This window comes from Cavia porcellus, unplaced genomic scaffold, assembly GCF_034190915.1.
Source record: "Cavia porcellus strain 051 isolate PalLab524CR breed Dunkin Hartley unplaced genomic scaffold, mCavPor4.1 scaffold_17, whole genome shotgun sequence".
Classification (NCBI taxonomy): domain Eukaryota; kingdom Metazoa; phylum Chordata; class Mammalia; order Rodentia; family Caviidae; genus Cavia; species Cavia porcellus.
Genome location: NW_026947500.1, coordinates 49150186 through 49169636, shown reverse-complemented (window position 1 = coordinate 49169636; position 19451 = coordinate 49150186). Strand labels below are relative to the sequence as shown.

Sequence of the window (19451 nt, the reverse complement as noted above, 5' to 3'; positions counted from 1 at the left end):
CACCAATGAGAGTAGCTCAAGCGTAGCACCATCCAGCAAGCACTATGGGCATCAGCAGGTCTGACTTCAGTGGCCCAGCAGCACCAGCAGTTCTGAAAGGAGCAGTAACAAGACACTGTTTTCCAAAGGGCCCTGAGGAGCCAACAGGTAAAATCAATCTACCAAAGGAAACTCATTGCACACAAACTCCTAGTATATGTTGGATTTTGTTATATAACTTGAGCACTTGCTCCTATGTTAAAGGTACCAAATTAATATTTACCACAGTTGGTCAGTTGTTAGGTTGTGTTCAATGTTATTGTTATTGCTAATTATGCTACTTTAGCCAGGACATCATCATATTTACCTGTAATCAGTTACTCACTTGTATTACAACACTGTGACAAGGTAGTGCAGTACAAAAGGATGGTGTGCAGAGACAATAGATAGCAAGCTCTCATCCATAATAGATTGGAAAGATAGGTTCTTAGAATAGACAAAAAGACCAAAACATGTAGAAACCATGTCTGAGGAGTAGACATTTCCAAGTGAAGCCATGATACTAGTGATAAAGATACATAAGATAATAAATTTACAAGTACTAATAGAGAAAATAAAACAAAATTAAAAAATTGGGAATGACTAGATGCAGAAGAAAATGCAGCAACAGACCACTAGTGCAGTGTGGAAAAGTCCAGAGTATAATGAGATAGAAAAAATCAAATGCCACACACTGTTATTTTCTCAAATGATAGCTGCAGAAGTAAATAAAACAAATGGAGGTGGCTGTAGAAAAAAATAATTTTTCAGATAAAATAAGAAGTTACAATCAAATTGAAAGACATGCCCAAAGAATCTAGAGTAGACAGAAAGATAAATATAAGAGCTTAGAAAAGTGATGGAAACCATGAATACCCAATGTAGGAGACAAATGAAAGCCATGAAACAGATCCAAACATATATTCAGGAGAAAAAAAGTCCAATAAGTTGAAAAATGCAGAAAAAAATGGACAGATTCCTGAATCAAGAAATATAAAAAGTCTAAATACATCAATATCAGTCAAAGAAATTTAAAATGTAATTTGAAAACTGACCAACAAAGAGAAGCACAGGTCCTGATGAATTCACTGCTAAACTCTACAAGAAATTTAGAGAAGATCTAATGCCATTACTCCTCAAACATTTAATGAAATTGAAAGGAAGCAACACTATCAAATGAATTTATGGAAGCAAGTACTACCCCAATACCAAATCTAGGGGAAGACCTAACCAAAAAACAGACATGCAGGCCAATCTTCCTAATGAACATAAAAGCAAAAATACTCTGTATGATACCAGTACACAATACAGCAAGTAGGATTCATTCTAGGGGTGCAGAAATAATTCAACATTCACAAATCAATAAATGTAATATACCATATCAAGAGAGCCAAAGACAAAAATCACATGATCATTTCAATAGATGCAGAAAAAGCATTTGACAAAGTCCAACATTTATGATAAAACAACCTTTATAAAATAGGAATAAATCATCTTTATATCCATCTGATATAATCCATTTATGTTTAACCAATAGCCAACATCATACTAAATAGTTTAAAACTAAAAACTGTTAACTCTAAAATCAGGAGCAAGACAAGAGTTTCCATTATCATCACTCCTATTTAATATGGTTTTGGAAACAGCTAGAGTACTTAGATGAGAAAAACAATGAAAAGGAATAATGACAGAAAAGGAAGAGTTTACTTATAATTATATACGTATGACATGATACTCTAATTAAAGACTTCAAAAACTCCACCAAAAGACATAGTTTTAATAATCAAATTCAGTAGCATAAAGACACAAAAATTCAACACTCCAAAATAAATAGTATTCGTGTCTACAAATAGCTATTGCACTGAGAGAGAAATTACTACATTAATGTCCTTTAGAATACCATAAAAATGAAATACTTAGGAATCAATCCAACACAGGAAGCAAGCTACTGTACTCTGAGAAAAGAGATTGAAGAGAATATCAGAAAATGGAAAGATATCACTTGCCTATTGGTAGAAAGAATGAATATAGTAAAAATGGCATGCTCCCAAAATTGCTATACAGATTTATTGCAATCTCAATTGAAGTAGTATTAGCATACCTCAAAGAACTAGTGAAAACATTCCTAAAATTAACTTGAAACCAGAAGAAAGCTGCAATAGCAAAGACAACCGTGGGCAAGAAAGTCAAGGTAGGGGCATCACAACTCTTGACTTGAAATTATGCTACAATGCTATTGTAATAAAAACAGCATGGTACTGGCAAAAACCAAAGCCAAAATCAAACCAAAACAAACAAACAAACAAACAAACAAAAAACCAGACCTAAGGATTAATGGAACAGTTTAGAAATGCAGAAAAACTCTAAACAGAGTCAGCCAATTTGTCTTTGACAAAGGGCCAAGCACATTTGCTGTAAGAAAGGTAACCTGTTTAACACTGTGCAGCAAATACTGGCTTCCCAAATATTGAAACTAGACCCATTTCTCTCACCATACACTAAACTAAAAATGAAATAGATCAAGGTTCTAAGCATTAAAGCAGAGGCTGGGGATTTAGCTCAGTGACATATGCATCTGCCTGACTAGCATGAGGTCGCTTGTGAGTTCCATTCCAGGTACCAAATAAAATAAAATAAAATTAAATTAAATTAAAATAAAATAAAAATTAAAGCCAAAATACTAAATCAGCTGTAAGAGATAATAAGTAGAATACTTGAAGACAGAGGTAGGCAAAGATTTCATGAACAAAACACTTATGGAACAGGAAATACTACAAAGAATCAACAACTGGGATTTAATCCTATTAAAAAGTTTTTACACAACAAAAGAAATTGTCAATGGGGTGAAAAGTCAACCCACAAAATGAGAAAATATTTTAACCAGTTGATGCTCCAACAAAGGAACTAATGTCTAGAAGTATAAAAATTTTTTAAAACCCAACTTTATTTTATTTTTCCTTAACTAAATTTTTTATTTTATTTTAAATAAATACCAACAAAACAAAACAGCATAAATCTAATCAAAACAAAGCAGTGACATTGGTTCAGAACTTCAAAGCAAGATAACAGGAAAACAACGACTACCATAGTGTATCTTGCATCTTCGCAACAATTGTCCATTCCAAAAGATATAGCAAAAATCAAACCAAAATAAAACAGTAAAAATAATCAAAATAGAACACTGAATAAAGTAAAACAGTTAATCAGAAGAAACCAAATCAGTGAGAACAATATTGTATTACAAAAACAAGACAGAAGGAAACCCCCCATATTTGCTGTACTGCATATTATTATCCTCCCAATAAATGCTCAGACCACCTGGCCCCAGGCCTGCAAGGTCAACCAAACAATACAAGTATGCAGTTGTTTTCTGTATCTCTGTTTGCTATCAACTCAGCCTGACCTTCAATCTAGCCAGTCGCTTATGGGGGTGAGGGTGAGGAAAGGTGGTGGTTCTCAGCCCGAACACTGCTGGGCTAACTGGAGGTACTATCTGACTTTTTTTCTTCCTGGGCCCTGTATGGTGTGCATGGCCTACCATAAAGGTTGACTAGTTGGCTTGTTGATTGGCTCCTCAAGCCCTCAATTTTAAAGAAACAATCCAAAAATGGGCACCTGAGATGAATATATTTATGAGGGGAAAATACAAATAACAAATATATGAAAAATGTTCAACAGCACTTGTCATTTTTTGGGGGTGGTGGTGGTAGGGCTTAAAACCATGCCTTATGCTTGCAAGTGAAGAAACACTCTGCCACTGAGTCACATCCTCAGCCCCCAACTTCTCATTTGAGAGATGAAAATTAAAATAATGCTGAGCTTCAATCTTACCACAGAAAGAATGGCAATCATTGAGAAATCAACTAATAACAAATAGTGGCAGGGCTGCTCAGAAAAAGGAAATCTTCTACACTGTTGGTGGCTGTGGAAATAAGTGTGGAGATTCCTCAAAAACTGGGATTAGATGTCCCATTTGACCCAGCTATTCAAGTACTAAGTATGTTATGGGAAGTATTTAAAACATCATACTATAATGATATATGCACACACACCTGGGGAACTGGCCGAGATTCCCAGTCTCCCAAAAGAGTGTATGGCAAAGGCTTTAATAAATGAGACAAGTGATATGATTTTAGGGCTCCAGGAGAATCAGATCCCTCTATCATGGTATGATTTTAGGGCTCCAGGAGAATCAAATCCCTCTATCAAAGTTCAAGACTCTGGGAGTTGAGACAAAGAGCTTCTCTGAGTGGGCCATTTTCACTAAGTTTTATTAAAAAAATAAAAAAGGGATGGGATACTGAGGAAAGGGTGGGCTCTGAGCAGGACCTGGAGAGTCACCTCAAAGACTTCAAGTGGTAATCTATGCTAATTTAAAGAAGTGTATTATCTTCACAATAACATTTGTGGTAGGAAGTAGACAGCAGGAGTGAGATGCCTGCAACTTCAGTCTCTAGTTAATTCAGTGTTCTCAGCCGTGGTCCTTTAAGGAACCTCTTTGTTCTCAGGTTGACCATGCCCTAGCCAAGCCACAGCCCTGCACATGTGTTCAATTTCCAGCTTCAACTGCTCCCAACACACCCATGCTTAGAGCAACAGCTTGTAGTAGCTAAATGTTGGAAACAATCCAAGTGCCCGTTAACTGAGGAATGGATAAAAAGGTGCACTAATTTTATACAATGGTATACTAATCCATAAAGATGGATACGTGTGAACCATGTCTAGGTAAATAGATGCACCTTGAAATATACCCTTAAGTGAAATACACTGTACACATATGTATAAGGATCACATTGGTTTTATTTATTCATTTTTTTGAGGTGAGAAACTGAAAGGGTAAATAAGGACCAAAATGTTTAATAGGCATTGTGAAACAGGAAGACACCATTCAAAAGAAAGAGGAACTCAGGAGGGGTGATTGGGAAATCAAAAGAAAGGGAACTAAAGAGGCGTGAGGAGGAAAGAAAGACAACAAAGATAAACATTTCAAGAAGGGCCAAATGGAAACAAAGCTTCATAAATGAGGAGGGGAAGAGGGTGTGAAGAGAGGAGAGGGTATTGAGAAAAAGAAGAGGAACCAGGATATGTCATGTATAAGTACAAATTCCCTATGATGAATGTGATCACTATGCATATCTAAATGGTACCACTAAAATAAAGTTTAAAAACCATAAAAAGAAACAAGAAAAGTGAGCTATGATTTTAATGTATATGTAAAATCATGGAACTAAAACAGAAATTAATTATATGCTCAATATGCACATAAAATGACTATTAGGTTTTTTGTCACATCTTTCAGTGGAGAGTGAAATCATCCTCAGTGGCTTTCACAATACCAGTGTCTTCTCAGCCATAAGCACAAGGCTGCTGTCATTGTTTTCAAGGGCAGCCAGGGTATCATAAGAACTTAATGAGATCACTCATGCAACTTAAGTATAACATATTCTATTGGAAATGACTTGTAAAGCTTATTAAGTACATGTTTCAGACCCAGAAATCTTTCATAGTTACTAACCAAAAAGCCATATGTACTCCAGAGACAGACAGGAAGTTGTTCACTAGGGTGTCATTTAGTGAGTTAAAATCTAAAAGAAATTGATAAACATCCCACAAAAAATGAATAATTAAGAAAAGCATAGTATATGCACACAATGGAATATCATAGAGAAGTGAAAATGAGGCAAATCATGGTGAAATGAAATGCTTTGGCTAAATCTCAGTAAGAAAACATTAAGTGACAAAAGTCTGCCAACATATATAAAGTATAATATCCTCTGTGTAAGATTAGAAAAACTAAACTTTAAAAGTTATTTAGTCATTCCCATCTATGTGAACATGTTAGTGTTTGTTCCCAAAGGAAGTGTGATATAGGCAAAATTGAATGTCGGCATAACTCAGAGTCAGAAAGGATGGAGGAAAGGATGTGAAGGAAAGTAGTTAGCGCTGAAGCGTTGATTAGTTTCCAGTGCATAGTAAGCTCAGTAAGTCTGATAGTGTTGTTTAATGTAGTGAAAATGCAATGATGAGGATACCAATCACATGTGGAATCTCGATGAGTCTATGAATTTATAAAAAATTCTGTCCAGTTGGTACACTGACAAAAATTAATTTCTCAGATGTAACTAATATTGTTAGTGAAACTAAAATTAACAAAATCTATTAATACGAATAAATACGTTTTATATTTTACTTTCAGCTTCGAATCTGGTTTTAACATAGTATGTAATAAAATAAATTTATTTCTTAAATCCTTTAAAAATAACTCAGTGTAAAAAGAAATGAAACAGTTACTTAATTGATATTTTTGTGGCATTGTATAATGTCAAGCAATGATCTTAATTGTGGAGATTCTTAATCACTTCTGCTGCAGCACCACCAGTCCCCAGGGTCAAATCACATTAATTTAGGAATCCTATAATGTTTGACATTAACACTTACTTGCCTATTTTGATCATTCCCTGAACCCACATCAATCAAAATAACCTTGTTTTCATTAAGCAACAATCTGCCAATATACTAACAGTGTCCTTGAAAATCTTCTATTAATGGACCCAATATATATTTTTCAAAGGTATATGATATACTTTCATACCTGGTTTTTCTCCAACATTCAAATTTAACAGCAAATTCTGTTCATTACAGCACAGCTACAGTATTTAGCCTGTTAATGGGGTGAAAATGGTGGCTTATCCAATTTTTCATGTAAATTTCTACACTTAAATTTTTTTGAACTGTTAATGAAATTTAGGATCATTATATCAAAAAATGGGTGCAGTTGGACTACATGAGATCACAACAGCTGTGGACTCTCCCTTCGAGAAAAGATTTTATGAATTTTGGCTTTTCGTGCCTGTTTTTCTATTGTCTTCATCAAGAAAAAGATTCAGAAAACAGATATTGATGGCATGGGACACACACATGAAAGGAAAATTGTGACATGAATGAAATATGCATTTATTGATGTCTTCACTGGGGAGGTGGTTAAATCTCAGCAACAGCTATTAGCCTGCTTTCAGGCTTCTGAATGCTTTCCATGTGTCAAGCCCCCTTCTAATAATTTTGTTCTTAGCAAATCATTTACTCCTCCTCATGATGTTGTTAGGCAGTCAGTGCTGTGTGGATAATGATGTTAAAGATGAGGAAACTAACGTTTGCAACAGGTGATTGGCTTCCTGTGTTCATGCATTGAAGTAAAAGCTAATGTCAGTCATAATCCCAAGGAGATCTGCATCTTAGAGTTCTCATTTTCAGCTTGAGTTTTGCCTGAATACAGCAATATTACTCCTTTAAAATGAGTAAGTGGTCTCCTTAATTTTTTAAACTGGCAGTCTTCAATGCTTATGTGTCCAGTTTTTCTTCACATCATTAAGTAAATTCCAAAGGAAGAGTGAAGGCTAACCTTGATGAGATGGGCTGAATCAGTCCTCCCACGTACTCTGAGAACAAAGAAGGAGGATCTGTAGAGCCCAGCCGTACATGACCAGCCTGGGCAGCATATTGAGATCTCATTATATAGATAGATAGATGATAGTTAGCTAACTAGCTAGCTAGATTGATAGTGATAGGGAGCAAACATAAGTGGATAGATAGATACATAAATAGAAAATAGATAGATAGATAGATAGATAGATAGATAGATAGATTGAGATACAGAGGGAGAGACAGAGATAGAGACACAGAGGGAATGTCTTGGGCCTGTAAACGATGCCAGAGAAATTTCTCCTCTACTGCAGTGCACAGATGTTCCCTGATGTCTACAGGATCTGCAGGTCTGGGAACTGTGCTCAACGTGATGTACTATCTCAAGGCATTGGGTAAACCATGGTATGTCCATGGTAGAGGAATCAGAAAAACAAAGCAAACAAAGAGCATAAAACATTTGGAACAGAGGATAAGGCACTTTGTCTGGAAAGATGATTCTAAGAGTGTATGTCATAGTGGATTCTAATATAAAAAATAGACCTAAAAGACTCAATATTTTTCCATGAGCCAAATTGAACAGTGTTCATTTAGGTAACTAAGCTACCAGAACAGGAGGAGGTGAATTCAAGAAGGTGGGCAGGGAAGGGATGTAATTCCAGTAGGGAACAAAAGAAGCCTGGGGCACTCAGCAGCCTTCCCTGGCTTGAGTCTGGTCATAGGTGTGGGACTACTCACGTGAATTCATCAGCCTCACCATTTGTTTCTTGTCCACATGTATTGTTTTACACTAAAACTAGATTTCAGTTAAAGAAAGCATGCAGAATTGATTTACTGTTTGCTGTTTTCAGAATAAAGAGCACAAGACAATGCTTGGATGATTCAAGAAAGAATCTTAGATCAAAATATAAGTAAGTTGGGGCATCGATGAGAGAGATGCTGCTTCACATGCAAAAGTGGAAGAGATGACAGCACTTGTGTGAATATGCAGGGCAGAAGTCTGGATCCACAGTTTCTGAGTAACATTTTAATGTTAGAATTTGTCCCTTTAAATGTCCAAAACCAACCCAACTTAGTTATACTTCAAAACACATTTTAGGTAAATAGTAATTATTTTAAATAATACATAAAAAGAAAGATTATACACATTGAAATGATAGCATGTGTGGTTTACTATTTATTTCATGGTGTGTATATCTGTCTTTGTACCATTTCTTCATGGTGAAAACTGAACACTCTCTTCTAGCTTTCTAAAATGTACAGTTCCTTCCTTTTATCTGGAGTCTCAGGTCTGTACAGCAGTGGGGAAACATCTTACTCATGGCCAACTGTAGCTTAGTACCCACAATGGGCCTTTCACCCTCCTTCCTTCTATGCTCTAAGCCTCCGGAAACCATCTTTGTATGAAACCAACATTTTAAACATTGCATATGAATGGAATCATTCAGTCCTTTTTTTTTTTTTTTTTTTTTTCCTGTACCTGTTTGTTTCACTGAATGAAATAATCTTCTAGTCCATGAGGGAACTTTGTGGCTTCCGGGTGCACGGGACCAGCACAGTGAGTCCTGGGCAGGCCTGCAGTGGCCTCCCTGCTCTCAGCCATGCTTGGTGTACTCTGGAGTTCTGAGCAGGCAAGTGGGCATCATCACTTCCAGAGGCTGGGCGGCCTGATGTAAGTGTCCCCTGCACCTTCCCCTGGAGCTCAGCTAGTTTGGGACCCTCTCTTGGCCCTGGAAAGGGAACGTTGCTGCTTCTGAGTGCGCTGAACCAGCATGGCAGATCCTGAGCAGGCCTGCAGTGGCCTCCTCCTGGCAGTGCTTGGCCAACTCTGGAGTTCTGAGTAGGAAAGTGGGTGCCACCAGTCCCAGAGGCTGGGCAGCCCAGCCTAAGTGCCCTGCACACTTTCCCTGGAGTCCAAGTAGTTTGGGGCCCTTGCTCATCCTGGAGAGGCAACTTTGTGGCTTCCTGGTGCACTAGACAAATGCAGCGGGTTCTGGGCAGGCCTGTGGCAGGCTCCCTGCTCCCGCTGTGCCTGGAGGACTCTGAAGGTCTGGGTGAGCAGGCAGCATCAGTTCTAAGGGCTGGGCTTGGGCCAGCCTGCCCCAACCCAAGCAACCCTCTCTCAATACAGGGAGTTGGGTGGCCATAGTCCCAGGAGCTGAAGGCATAGAAGAGAATTTCCAACAGAACCTGGGGAAGCCTTGGAATAACACTTGAAACACTTGAAACACAGAAATATAAGAAAATGACAAAACTAAAGACCAAATTATAATCTCAAACCTCCAGCCCATCCCAAGAAACCTTAGGAGTGATGTACATAGACGAAAATATATACTATACACCTAAAATATTAGACATAATAGCAACTGAAATAAAGAAGCAAATCCAAGAAGCTTTAAAGGAATTCAAACTAGGTAAAAGAAGAAATGACAAAAGAAATGAAGGAGATGCTGAACATATGTAAAGAAGATAGTTAAAAAATTGGAGGAGCTAAACAATAAAATAGAATCCATGGATGAGCAATATAAGAAACAAAGAGAATACATAAAAGAGATGCACAGAGACATACAAGAAATCAAAAATTCCACTGAAAGCTGTAAAAACCACCTCAATGAAAGTGAAGATAGAATTTCAGATCTTGAAGACAAGATTGCAGCTAGTGAATAGTAAAGGAAAGATCTTTTAAGAGTAAAAGGAATCAGGAAAGTACAACTCAAGAACTTCAAGATGACACAAAGAAAAACAACATAAATTTTCAGGAATTAATGAAAAAGAAGGGGGCAATATAAAGGATGTCAAGAGGACATTTAGATAAGTAGTAGATGAAAATTTCCCAAACATGAGATCGGAAACTGACATCAGGATGAGTGAAGCATATAGAATTCCAAAGAGTCATAACCAGAATAAAACTACAGCCACATGTATAATAATAACCATCCCAGAAATCCAACATAAGAATAGAAAGTTAAAAGCTGTTAGAGAGAAAAGACAGATCACTTATAAAGGAAAACCTACCAGAATCACAGCAGACTTCTCAGCACAAACAATAAAGTCAAGAAGAGCATGGAGGGAAGTATTCCAGATCCTAAAGAAAAATGATTTTCAACCTAGACTGATGTACCCTGAAAAACTGTCCTTCAAAATCGATGGAGAAATAAGATACTTCATTGACAAAGAAAAGCTGAAGAACTTCACAATCACCAAGTCAACTCTGCAAATAACATTGAAAGACAGTTTTGATACACTTAGGAAAAAAAACACTAAGCAAAGCAGACAATCAAAAAGAACAGAATGATAAAAATAGAACAGCTGAAAGATAAAATGTCAACAATAAACCAACATATAACAGTTGTAATCATTAATGTAAATGGTCTCAAAGCACCAATTAAAAGAAACAGACTGGCAGAATGGATCAAGAAACAAAATCCACCCATATGCTTTCTACAAGAAACCCATCTAGGGGCTGGGGAATTAGCTCAGTGGCATAAGTGCCTGCCTTTCAAGCAGGCAGTAGTGATTTCAATCCCCAGTACTGGTAAAAACAAAAAAGCCAAAAAAGAAAGAAAAAAAAAAAAAAGAAAAAGAAAGAAACCTTTCTAACCCAAAAGGATACTCACAGACTGAAAGTCAAAGGATGGAAAACAATACTTCAAGCAACAGGAACCCCCCCCCAAAAAAAGTGGAAGTAGCCATTCTGTTTGCAGATAATGTGAACTTTAAACCAATAGTGATCAGAAGAGATAAAGAAGGTCACTACATACTGGTTAGGGAAAAACTTCAAGAGGAAGAGATAATTATCTTAAATACATGTGCACTTAATTCCAGAGCACCCAGTTATACAGAGCAAGTATTAACAGAAATAAAAACCCAATTAGCAGTAACAAATTTATAACAGGAGACCTTAAAACATCTTTGACACTAAGGGATAGATCAACCAGACAGAAAATCAGCAAAGAAATAACAGAACTGAATCATCACCTGTGAACAAATGAAATTGATAGGCATGTACAGAGTGTTCCATCTAACAACATCAGAATACGCATTCTTCTCAGCAGTTCATGGGTCAGTCTCTAAAATAGACCCTATAAAGGGTCACAGAACATATTTAAATAAATGCAAAAGAGTTGAAATTATCCCTTGCATGTTATTGGATCATAGCACTATGAAGTGAGAAATTCATGATAAAAGATACTGCAAAAATCAAACACATGGAAACTGAATAGCACACTGTTGAGTAATCAGTGGATCACAGGGGAAATTAAGAAATTAAACAATACCTACAAGCAAATGAAAATATAAATATAACTTACTGGATTCTGAGGTATGCAATTAAAATCATCCTAAGAGGAAAATTTATTGCACTCAGTTCCCACATCAGGGAAACAGAACGAATACAAATAAATAACCTGATGTTACACCTCAAACATCTAGAAAAAGAAGAGCAAGTCAAGCCCAAAGCCAAAAGAAGAGAAGAAATTATAAAAATCAGAGCACAAATCAATGCAAAAAAGATTAAGAAAACAAAGAATCAATGAATCAAAAAATGGTTCTTTGAAAGAATAAATAAAATTGATAAGTCCCTTATTTTAAAAAGGGAAGAATAAGCTAAAACTCATGCAAGAAAAAATGAAAAAGGTGAAATCTCTACAGACTCTGTAAAACACAGAAGATCATCAACACCTGTTTTGAAAACCTCTACTCTCAAAGATTTGATAACACAGAAGAAATAGACAGATTCCTAGAAACAGGAAATATCAAAGCTGTAAAACTGCTGAATAACCCAATTTCTATTAAAGAAATTGAAAATGTAATTAAGTTCTTACCTACAAAGAAGAGACCAGGCCAAGATGAATTCACTGTGGAATTCTACAAGAAACATAAAGATGATTTAATGCAGACACTCCTCAAACTCTTCAATGAAATTGAAAGGGAAGAAATTCTCCCCAACTCATTTATGAAGCAAGTATTACTCTGATACCAAAACCTAAGAAAGATCCAACCAAAAAAGAGAACTACAGACCACTCTCCCTAATGAACACAGATGCAAAATTCCTCAATAAAATATTGGCAAATAGGATGCAGCAAGTCATCAAGAAGATTATATATCATGACCAAGTGGGATTCATCTCAGGCACACAGGGATTGTTGAACACACATAAATCAATAAATGTAGTCCACCATATCAATAGGGTCAAAAGTAAGAATCACATGATCATTTCTATAGATGCAGAAAAAGCCTTTGTTAAGGTCCAAAATTCATTTATGATAAGAACTTTACAGAACATTGGAATAGAAGGTCTTTACCTCAATATAATAAAGGCCATCTATGACAAACCAACAGCTGGTATCATACTCAATGACCAAAAATTGAAGACCTTTACTTTAAAATCAGGCACAAGACCAGGATGTCCCTTATCACTGCTCCTATTTAATATATTGCTGGCAATACTACCTAAAGCAATTAGACAGGAGAGAGAAATAAAAGGGTTAAAGATAGGAAAAGAAGAAGTTAAATTATCATTGTTTGCAGATGACATGATACTCTACATAAAAGACACTCAAAACTCCATCAAAAGACTATTAGATATAATAAATAAATTCAGTAACATAGCTGGATATAAAATCAATACTCAAAAATCAATAGCATTCCTATACACTAACAATAAAATCACTGACAGAGAAATAAGAGAAACCGCACCCTTCACACTAGCAACCAAATAATTGAAATATTTAGGATTACTCTAACAAAAGAAGTAAAAGACCTATACAGGGCAAATTAAAATACACTGAAAAAAGAAATTGAAGGCAATTCAGAAAATGGAAAGACATCTCTTGCTGATGGATAAGAAGAAAAAATATTGTGAAAATGTTCATTCTCCCAAAATTATTATTAAGATTCAATGCATCTCAATAAAAATAACATCAACATACCTCATAGATCTAAAGAAATCCCTCCTAATATTCATCTGGAGTGAGAAGAGACCTAGAATAGCAAAGACAGTTATAAGCAGCAAAGACAAGGCAAGAGGCATCACAATCCCTGACTTGAAGTTATACTACAAAGCAACCAGAGTAAAATCAACATGATATTGGATTCAAAACAGAGCCAAAGATCAATGGAATAGATTAGAAGATACAACCACACCTGCAAACACACTCAACCACCTTATCTTTGATAAAGGGGCCAAATAGCTTTACTGGAAAATGACAGTCTCTCATAAATGGTGTTGGAAAAACTGGCTCTCCATATGCCAAAAACTAAAGCTAGACCCATGCCAATCACCATGTACTAAATTAAAATTTAAATGTATCAAAGATCTGAATGTTAAAAAGAAATGCTAAATCTATTGGAAGAGAAACTGGGTAAAAACCTTGAAGACATAGGGTAGGTAGAGAATTCATGAACAGGACTCAAACCACATGGGAAATTCTTCCCAGACTCAATAACTGGGATCACCTCTTATTAAAAAGTTTCTGCATGGCAAAAGAACTCTCCAGCATAGTAAAAAGAAAACCCACAAACTGGGAAAAAAATATTAGTGAACTGTCCCTCAGATAAAGGTCTTCTGTCTAAAACATACAAAAAATTATAAAAAAAACAGACCCCAAATTTCAGATACAATACAAAAATAGGCATCTTAAATGAATACACATTTCTCAGATGAAGAAATACAAAGGGGCAAATAAATACATGAAAAAATGTTCACCATCATTATTCGTTAGAGAAGTGCAAATTAAAACCACACTGAGATTGCATCTCACTCCACAATGAATGGACTGGATCAAGAAAACCACCAACAACAAATGCTGAAGAGGATGTGGGGATAAAGGAACTCTCCTGCATTGCTGGTGGGAGTATAGACTGGCACAATCATTGTGGAGGTTAGTCTGGAGATTTCTCAAAAAGGTGGGATTGGAAGTCCCATTTGTTTCACCTATTCCACTTCTAGGGATATTCCCAGAAGAACTGAAAACATCATAGCAGAGTGGTATATGTGCACCCATGTTTATAGCAGCACAATTTGTAATAGCCAGATCTTGGAAACAACCTAAGTGTCCATCAACTGAGGAATGGATGAAAAAGTTGTCATACTTTTAAACAATGGAGTTCTACTGAACTATAAAGAATGATCCTATTGAGATATTTATAAATAAGTGGGCAAAGCTTGAGACCATACTCATAAGTGAAATAAATGAAACTCACATATATGAATAACGAATAGTTTCCCTAGTGTAAAAATGATACAAATACATAAAACTATGTGGTAATCATAAGCCCCCATTATATGGCTTTGAAGGCTTATGAAGTTTTCACTCATTATTTGGAGTGGTTTTATTCTGGGCTGTTTGATGTTATTGTCTGTGATGATATGAATAGTTATTTTGAAGAAAACAAGACATCATAATAACTAGTTCTGTTTTAATATCACCTTGATTTGAAGTCCCATCAAACTGTTGTTCTCTCTCCATTGCTTATATCATGTTCTACCTTATTGGATTTTATTATATGTGGTAGTATAAACAAAAATTTTTATAGGCAAAGAGATAATATAGAAACCATTGTTCATTCTCCATTAGCTGGTTCTAAATACTCTGTAATACTTTCATCCTCTTGAATGGTTTCACGCTGTCTTGGTATGTTTGATGCTATAGTATACTAAGTTATACTCAAATATTTCATGGAAAGAGACACTATGATAACTACCATTAAGTCGGGTTATCTTGTGTTGAAACACTATGTTGCTTAAATTGTTCTGTTCTGACCTGTATTATTATGTTGTTATGTCCTCTTTTGTCTTAATATCACCTTTTTAAAAAATTATTTATTTTTTTAATTAAGGGAAATTTTTTAAAAAATTATCAGGATATATAAGAGTAACTTTATTGATTACCTATTAACTTGATTTGAAGCCCTGTATTGCTCTCACCATCTTGTTTTGACTGATTTTACTCTGTTTTGTTCTGCTTGACAGTATCAAGTTTGAGGGTATAAGCAACTACTTTGAAGGCAATAAGATTCACTATGATGCCCATTCTGGTTTGACTATTATCTTCTTTTGAAGCCCAGTAATATTTCCAAAGTTTAGGTTTTATTTGTTTTGTTCTGTATTGTTTTGTTCAATTTTATTATACCTAATGATATAGGCAATTCTTTTTAAGATAGCAAGAGGCATTATGGTAACCATTGTTGATTACCTTGTATTCTGTTTTTACATCATGTACCATGTCCATCCTTTGTTTTGACTGACTGCTTTGTTTTGTCACATTTGGTTTTATTCTCTTCCAAAAAAAGTAATAAGAACTGCAGAAGAAATAAAACCCAAAATGTGTAAATGTTAATGTAAAAAAGAGAGGAAAAGAAAGTGCTCTAAAGGACACAACTGCAAATGTGTTTATATTTGTAAGATAGATGTCCATATTACTAAGTTTTTTTGGATCACTGAGTACAACTGTTTGAAGTCTCGCTTTTTGAATGTCCACTTTGCATGCTAATTTTGCAACTTGATCAGGTATTTCTAGGATGATAATATGTAATCTATAAACTAGTGATTTCTTACTGTTTATTTTTTTGAAATTCTGTTTTACTTGTACCCTTTTACTGTTTTGTTTTGTTTTTCTTTAAAAAAAATGAAAGAAATAATCTCCTGGTCCAATCATGTTGTCACAGATGACAAAGCTTCATTTTGTACCTGTCCAGGCTGTTTCAAACCCATATTTCTGTATCCATTTTCCCAGAGAAAAACACTTAGGTTGCTTCCTTTTCTTGGCTCATGTGAATGTGAATAGTGAGCAGGAAGCTGGGGAGGTCTCTTCTGCTCCATTCACTTCCCTGGATTCCTGCCCAGGAGTGGGATTCCTGGATCACAGGTGCTGTGTCGCATGGCTTAAGGAGCCTCAGTACTCTTCCATAAATGTTGCACTAATTCACATTCTTACCTTTAGTGCACAGAATTTTCTTTTTCTCCCATGTTGACATCAAAACTCATTTTTTATTTACTCTTTCTTAGTGGGCTGATGTGAGGTTTCATTATGTTTTCAGTTTCCACTAACCTGATGTTTAGTGACACTAGCTTTCTAAATAACTTTTGTCATTTTTTATATCCATGTTTGATAAAGGTCAATTTATGTCTACTGACCATTTTTTCTTCGAGTTGTTTAGTTATTTGGTATTGAGTATATATAGTTCATTAATATCATTTATATTAAACTTTTAGCTGAAAAATAGCTTACAAATATATTTTATGGTCCTATAGATTCTATGTTGTCTCTACTGAAAGAAGCCTTTGCTGTACAGAAGTTTCTGAGTTAATGTGGTAGAATTTGCATATTTTGCTTGCTTTTGATGCCTTTGGCTTCTTGTTGAAAAACCCTTTCCCAATTCCCTTGTTCAAATTCATTTATTCTATCTTTTTTGCTAGTACTTTCATAGGTGCAGGTCTTATATTTATGCCTTTAATCTATTTTGTGTTGAGTTTTTTGAACTAGTGGGAGGTAGGAGCCTAGTTTACTTGTTCTGCATGCAGGTAACAAATTTTGCCAGCAGCATTTTTGACAGAGTGTTCTTTCCTTAATGTTTGCTCTTAGCGCCTTTGACAAATATCTTGATTAAAGAACAATATCCCAAAATCAAGCACTCAAAACAGTGCACTATATTTATAATTAACTTTTGGGAAACCCAAGCCATTTTCTGCGACTGAGAGTTATCACACCAATGACTTAATTGTTCATTTTTGTGTACATAAGTGTGTCTATCCCTTTTGAGAGTGTTACAAAAATATTACTTCTATCCAGCTAGCTCTACACCAAAAAATTACTACAGTGAACTAGGATAAGCAGTAGAGAGAATGATAATGATTCATACATAAATGATATCATTTGAGAATTAAACATGAACCAGCACAACTCTGAAGTTCTTTCATGCAGTAACCTTGACAACTTCCACCTAAGGAAGAGATGTCACAGTCATTTCACACCTGAAGAACATGACACAAAGAGGCTAGATAATTGCCCAAGGTCACACAGCTGTCAAAGGGTGGAGTTGGGATTCAGTCCAGCACTTGGAGTGCAGAATCTGTGCATATTAGGACTATGTACGACTTAGCAGACATCATAAAACATAAACCCGGGCTCTCATTATTTAAATTAAAAGCACCATTTAAAAAAATTACTAAGAATATGAGTTATGGGTTCCTGTGTGTTAGAAAAGTGCCATGTAACTGAGCTACAACACCAGTTTTTTTTTTTTAATATGGGTTTTTTTTTGATACAGGGAAATAAAGTACCAGCCCAGCCATAAGCTTGTGGTACTCCTAAATAGCTGAGATATTACATTTTAAAAACCTTTTGTGAACATTCTTTCATTTTTCAAATTATTTTAAATTAACTTTATTGGTACAGATTAGATGTATATAATGATCATATTCGTCACAGGGCACTTGTTCTTGTACATAGTATATCTTGATTCTTCTTTTCTTCCCAATTCTTTCCTTTCTCATCAACCCTTCCTGCACTGTTCATAAAAGTTTTGTTTCCTGTTTTCTCATCTACTTTTCTTCTGTGCTTTTCCCTTACTTCTTTTCCCTTCCTCTTTCCTTTGTTTTTCTTCCTATTTGGACATTTTCCTCCCTATTTCCCTTGAAATTAAAAGGGCAAACAAGGGCTACATTTACATTCTTTGCACTGACAAAGTAACTGGCTCATGATTATAACATCATATTCTAACTAAAAACTACTTACAACTCTTATATCTTTGGGACCATTTATACACTCTATTCTCCATATTGATTCAACAAAAAGACATTTCTTAATTACCTGCAGAGAAATAATAAAGGTACAAGCATTTGGTGCACAAGTTACTGTGAGGAATTATGTGAAGCAAAAGCTAATAGAAATTTAAACATATTATATCAATTCAATGATATGATATCACCACCAGCAATGGTAAGGCTAATGAAAAGTTCATGACTTGCCTCTATTCTGAGTTGTTTTATTTGGTCTAATTAAGGCTGAGATTAATGTTGATCTATGTGGTTTAGATTCCTAGTATTCCATAACTAGAATGGAAACAAGCGACGGAAGCTTGCAAATAGACTTCATTCTTCTAGGGTTTTCTGATCGACCCCAATTGGAGCCCATCAATTTTCATCTGCTTTATGGTGTTTGTTTTCATCTGCTTTATGGTGACTCTGGTAGGAAACTCGACCATCATAATCGTATCTTACCTGGACCCTCAGCTCCACACCCCCATGTACTTCTTCTTATCTAATCTGTCATTATTGAAGCTGGGTTATACGAATAGCATTATCCCCCAGATGCTAGCAAATCTGTGGGGTCCAAACAAGGCCATTACATATGTAGGGTGTTTCCTCCAGTTCTTCTTTGCCTTGGTCTTTGCTGCCACAGAAACTCTTCTCTTGACAGTGATGGCCTATGATCGCTACGCTGCTGTCTGCCAGCCTCTGCACTACACAGTCATAATGCACCCTCGGCTTTGCCAGAAGATGGGGCTGATCTGCTGGTTGGGTGGTCTTAGGAGTGCCATAACTGTTTGCTCCGGGGTTTTCACGTTGCCACGGTGTGGGCAGCAAGAATTGGACAGTTTTATCTGTGAGACACCAGCATTAATGAAATTGGCTTGTGCTCACACAAGAGAAATTCAAATTGCTATCTTTGTTTTTGGATTTGTATTTCTTCTGCCACCTATATCACTAATTTTCATTTCATATAGAGTCACCACTCAAGCTGTAATGAGGATGCATTCAGCAGCAACGTGGAGAAAGATCCTCACGACCTGTGGTTCTCACCTCACAGTAGTAGTTCTTTTCTTTGTGCCAGCTATTTATACATACATGACACCACAGAATACCACTTCACAGGAGGAAGGAAAGTTCTTTACACTCTTTTACACAATCATCACACCCAGCCATAACCCTCTGATCCACACTTTAAGAAACAAAGATGTAGAGACTGCAATAAAGAAAATACTGTTGATAAAGACATCAGTAAAGTTATGA

The 19451-nt window shown here is 35.8% G+C and overlaps 1 protein-coding gene across 1 annotated transcript; it reads left to right on the top strand.

Moving 5' to 3' along the window:
* Positions 1-18496: 18496 nt before the first annotated feature.
* On the top strand, positions 18497-19451 carry LOC100727469 (olfactory receptor 2G3-like). The gene is given in 2 exon segments (XM_005001184.3): positions 18497-18598; positions 18600-19451. Coding segments are annotated over 2 exon segments (954 nt in total).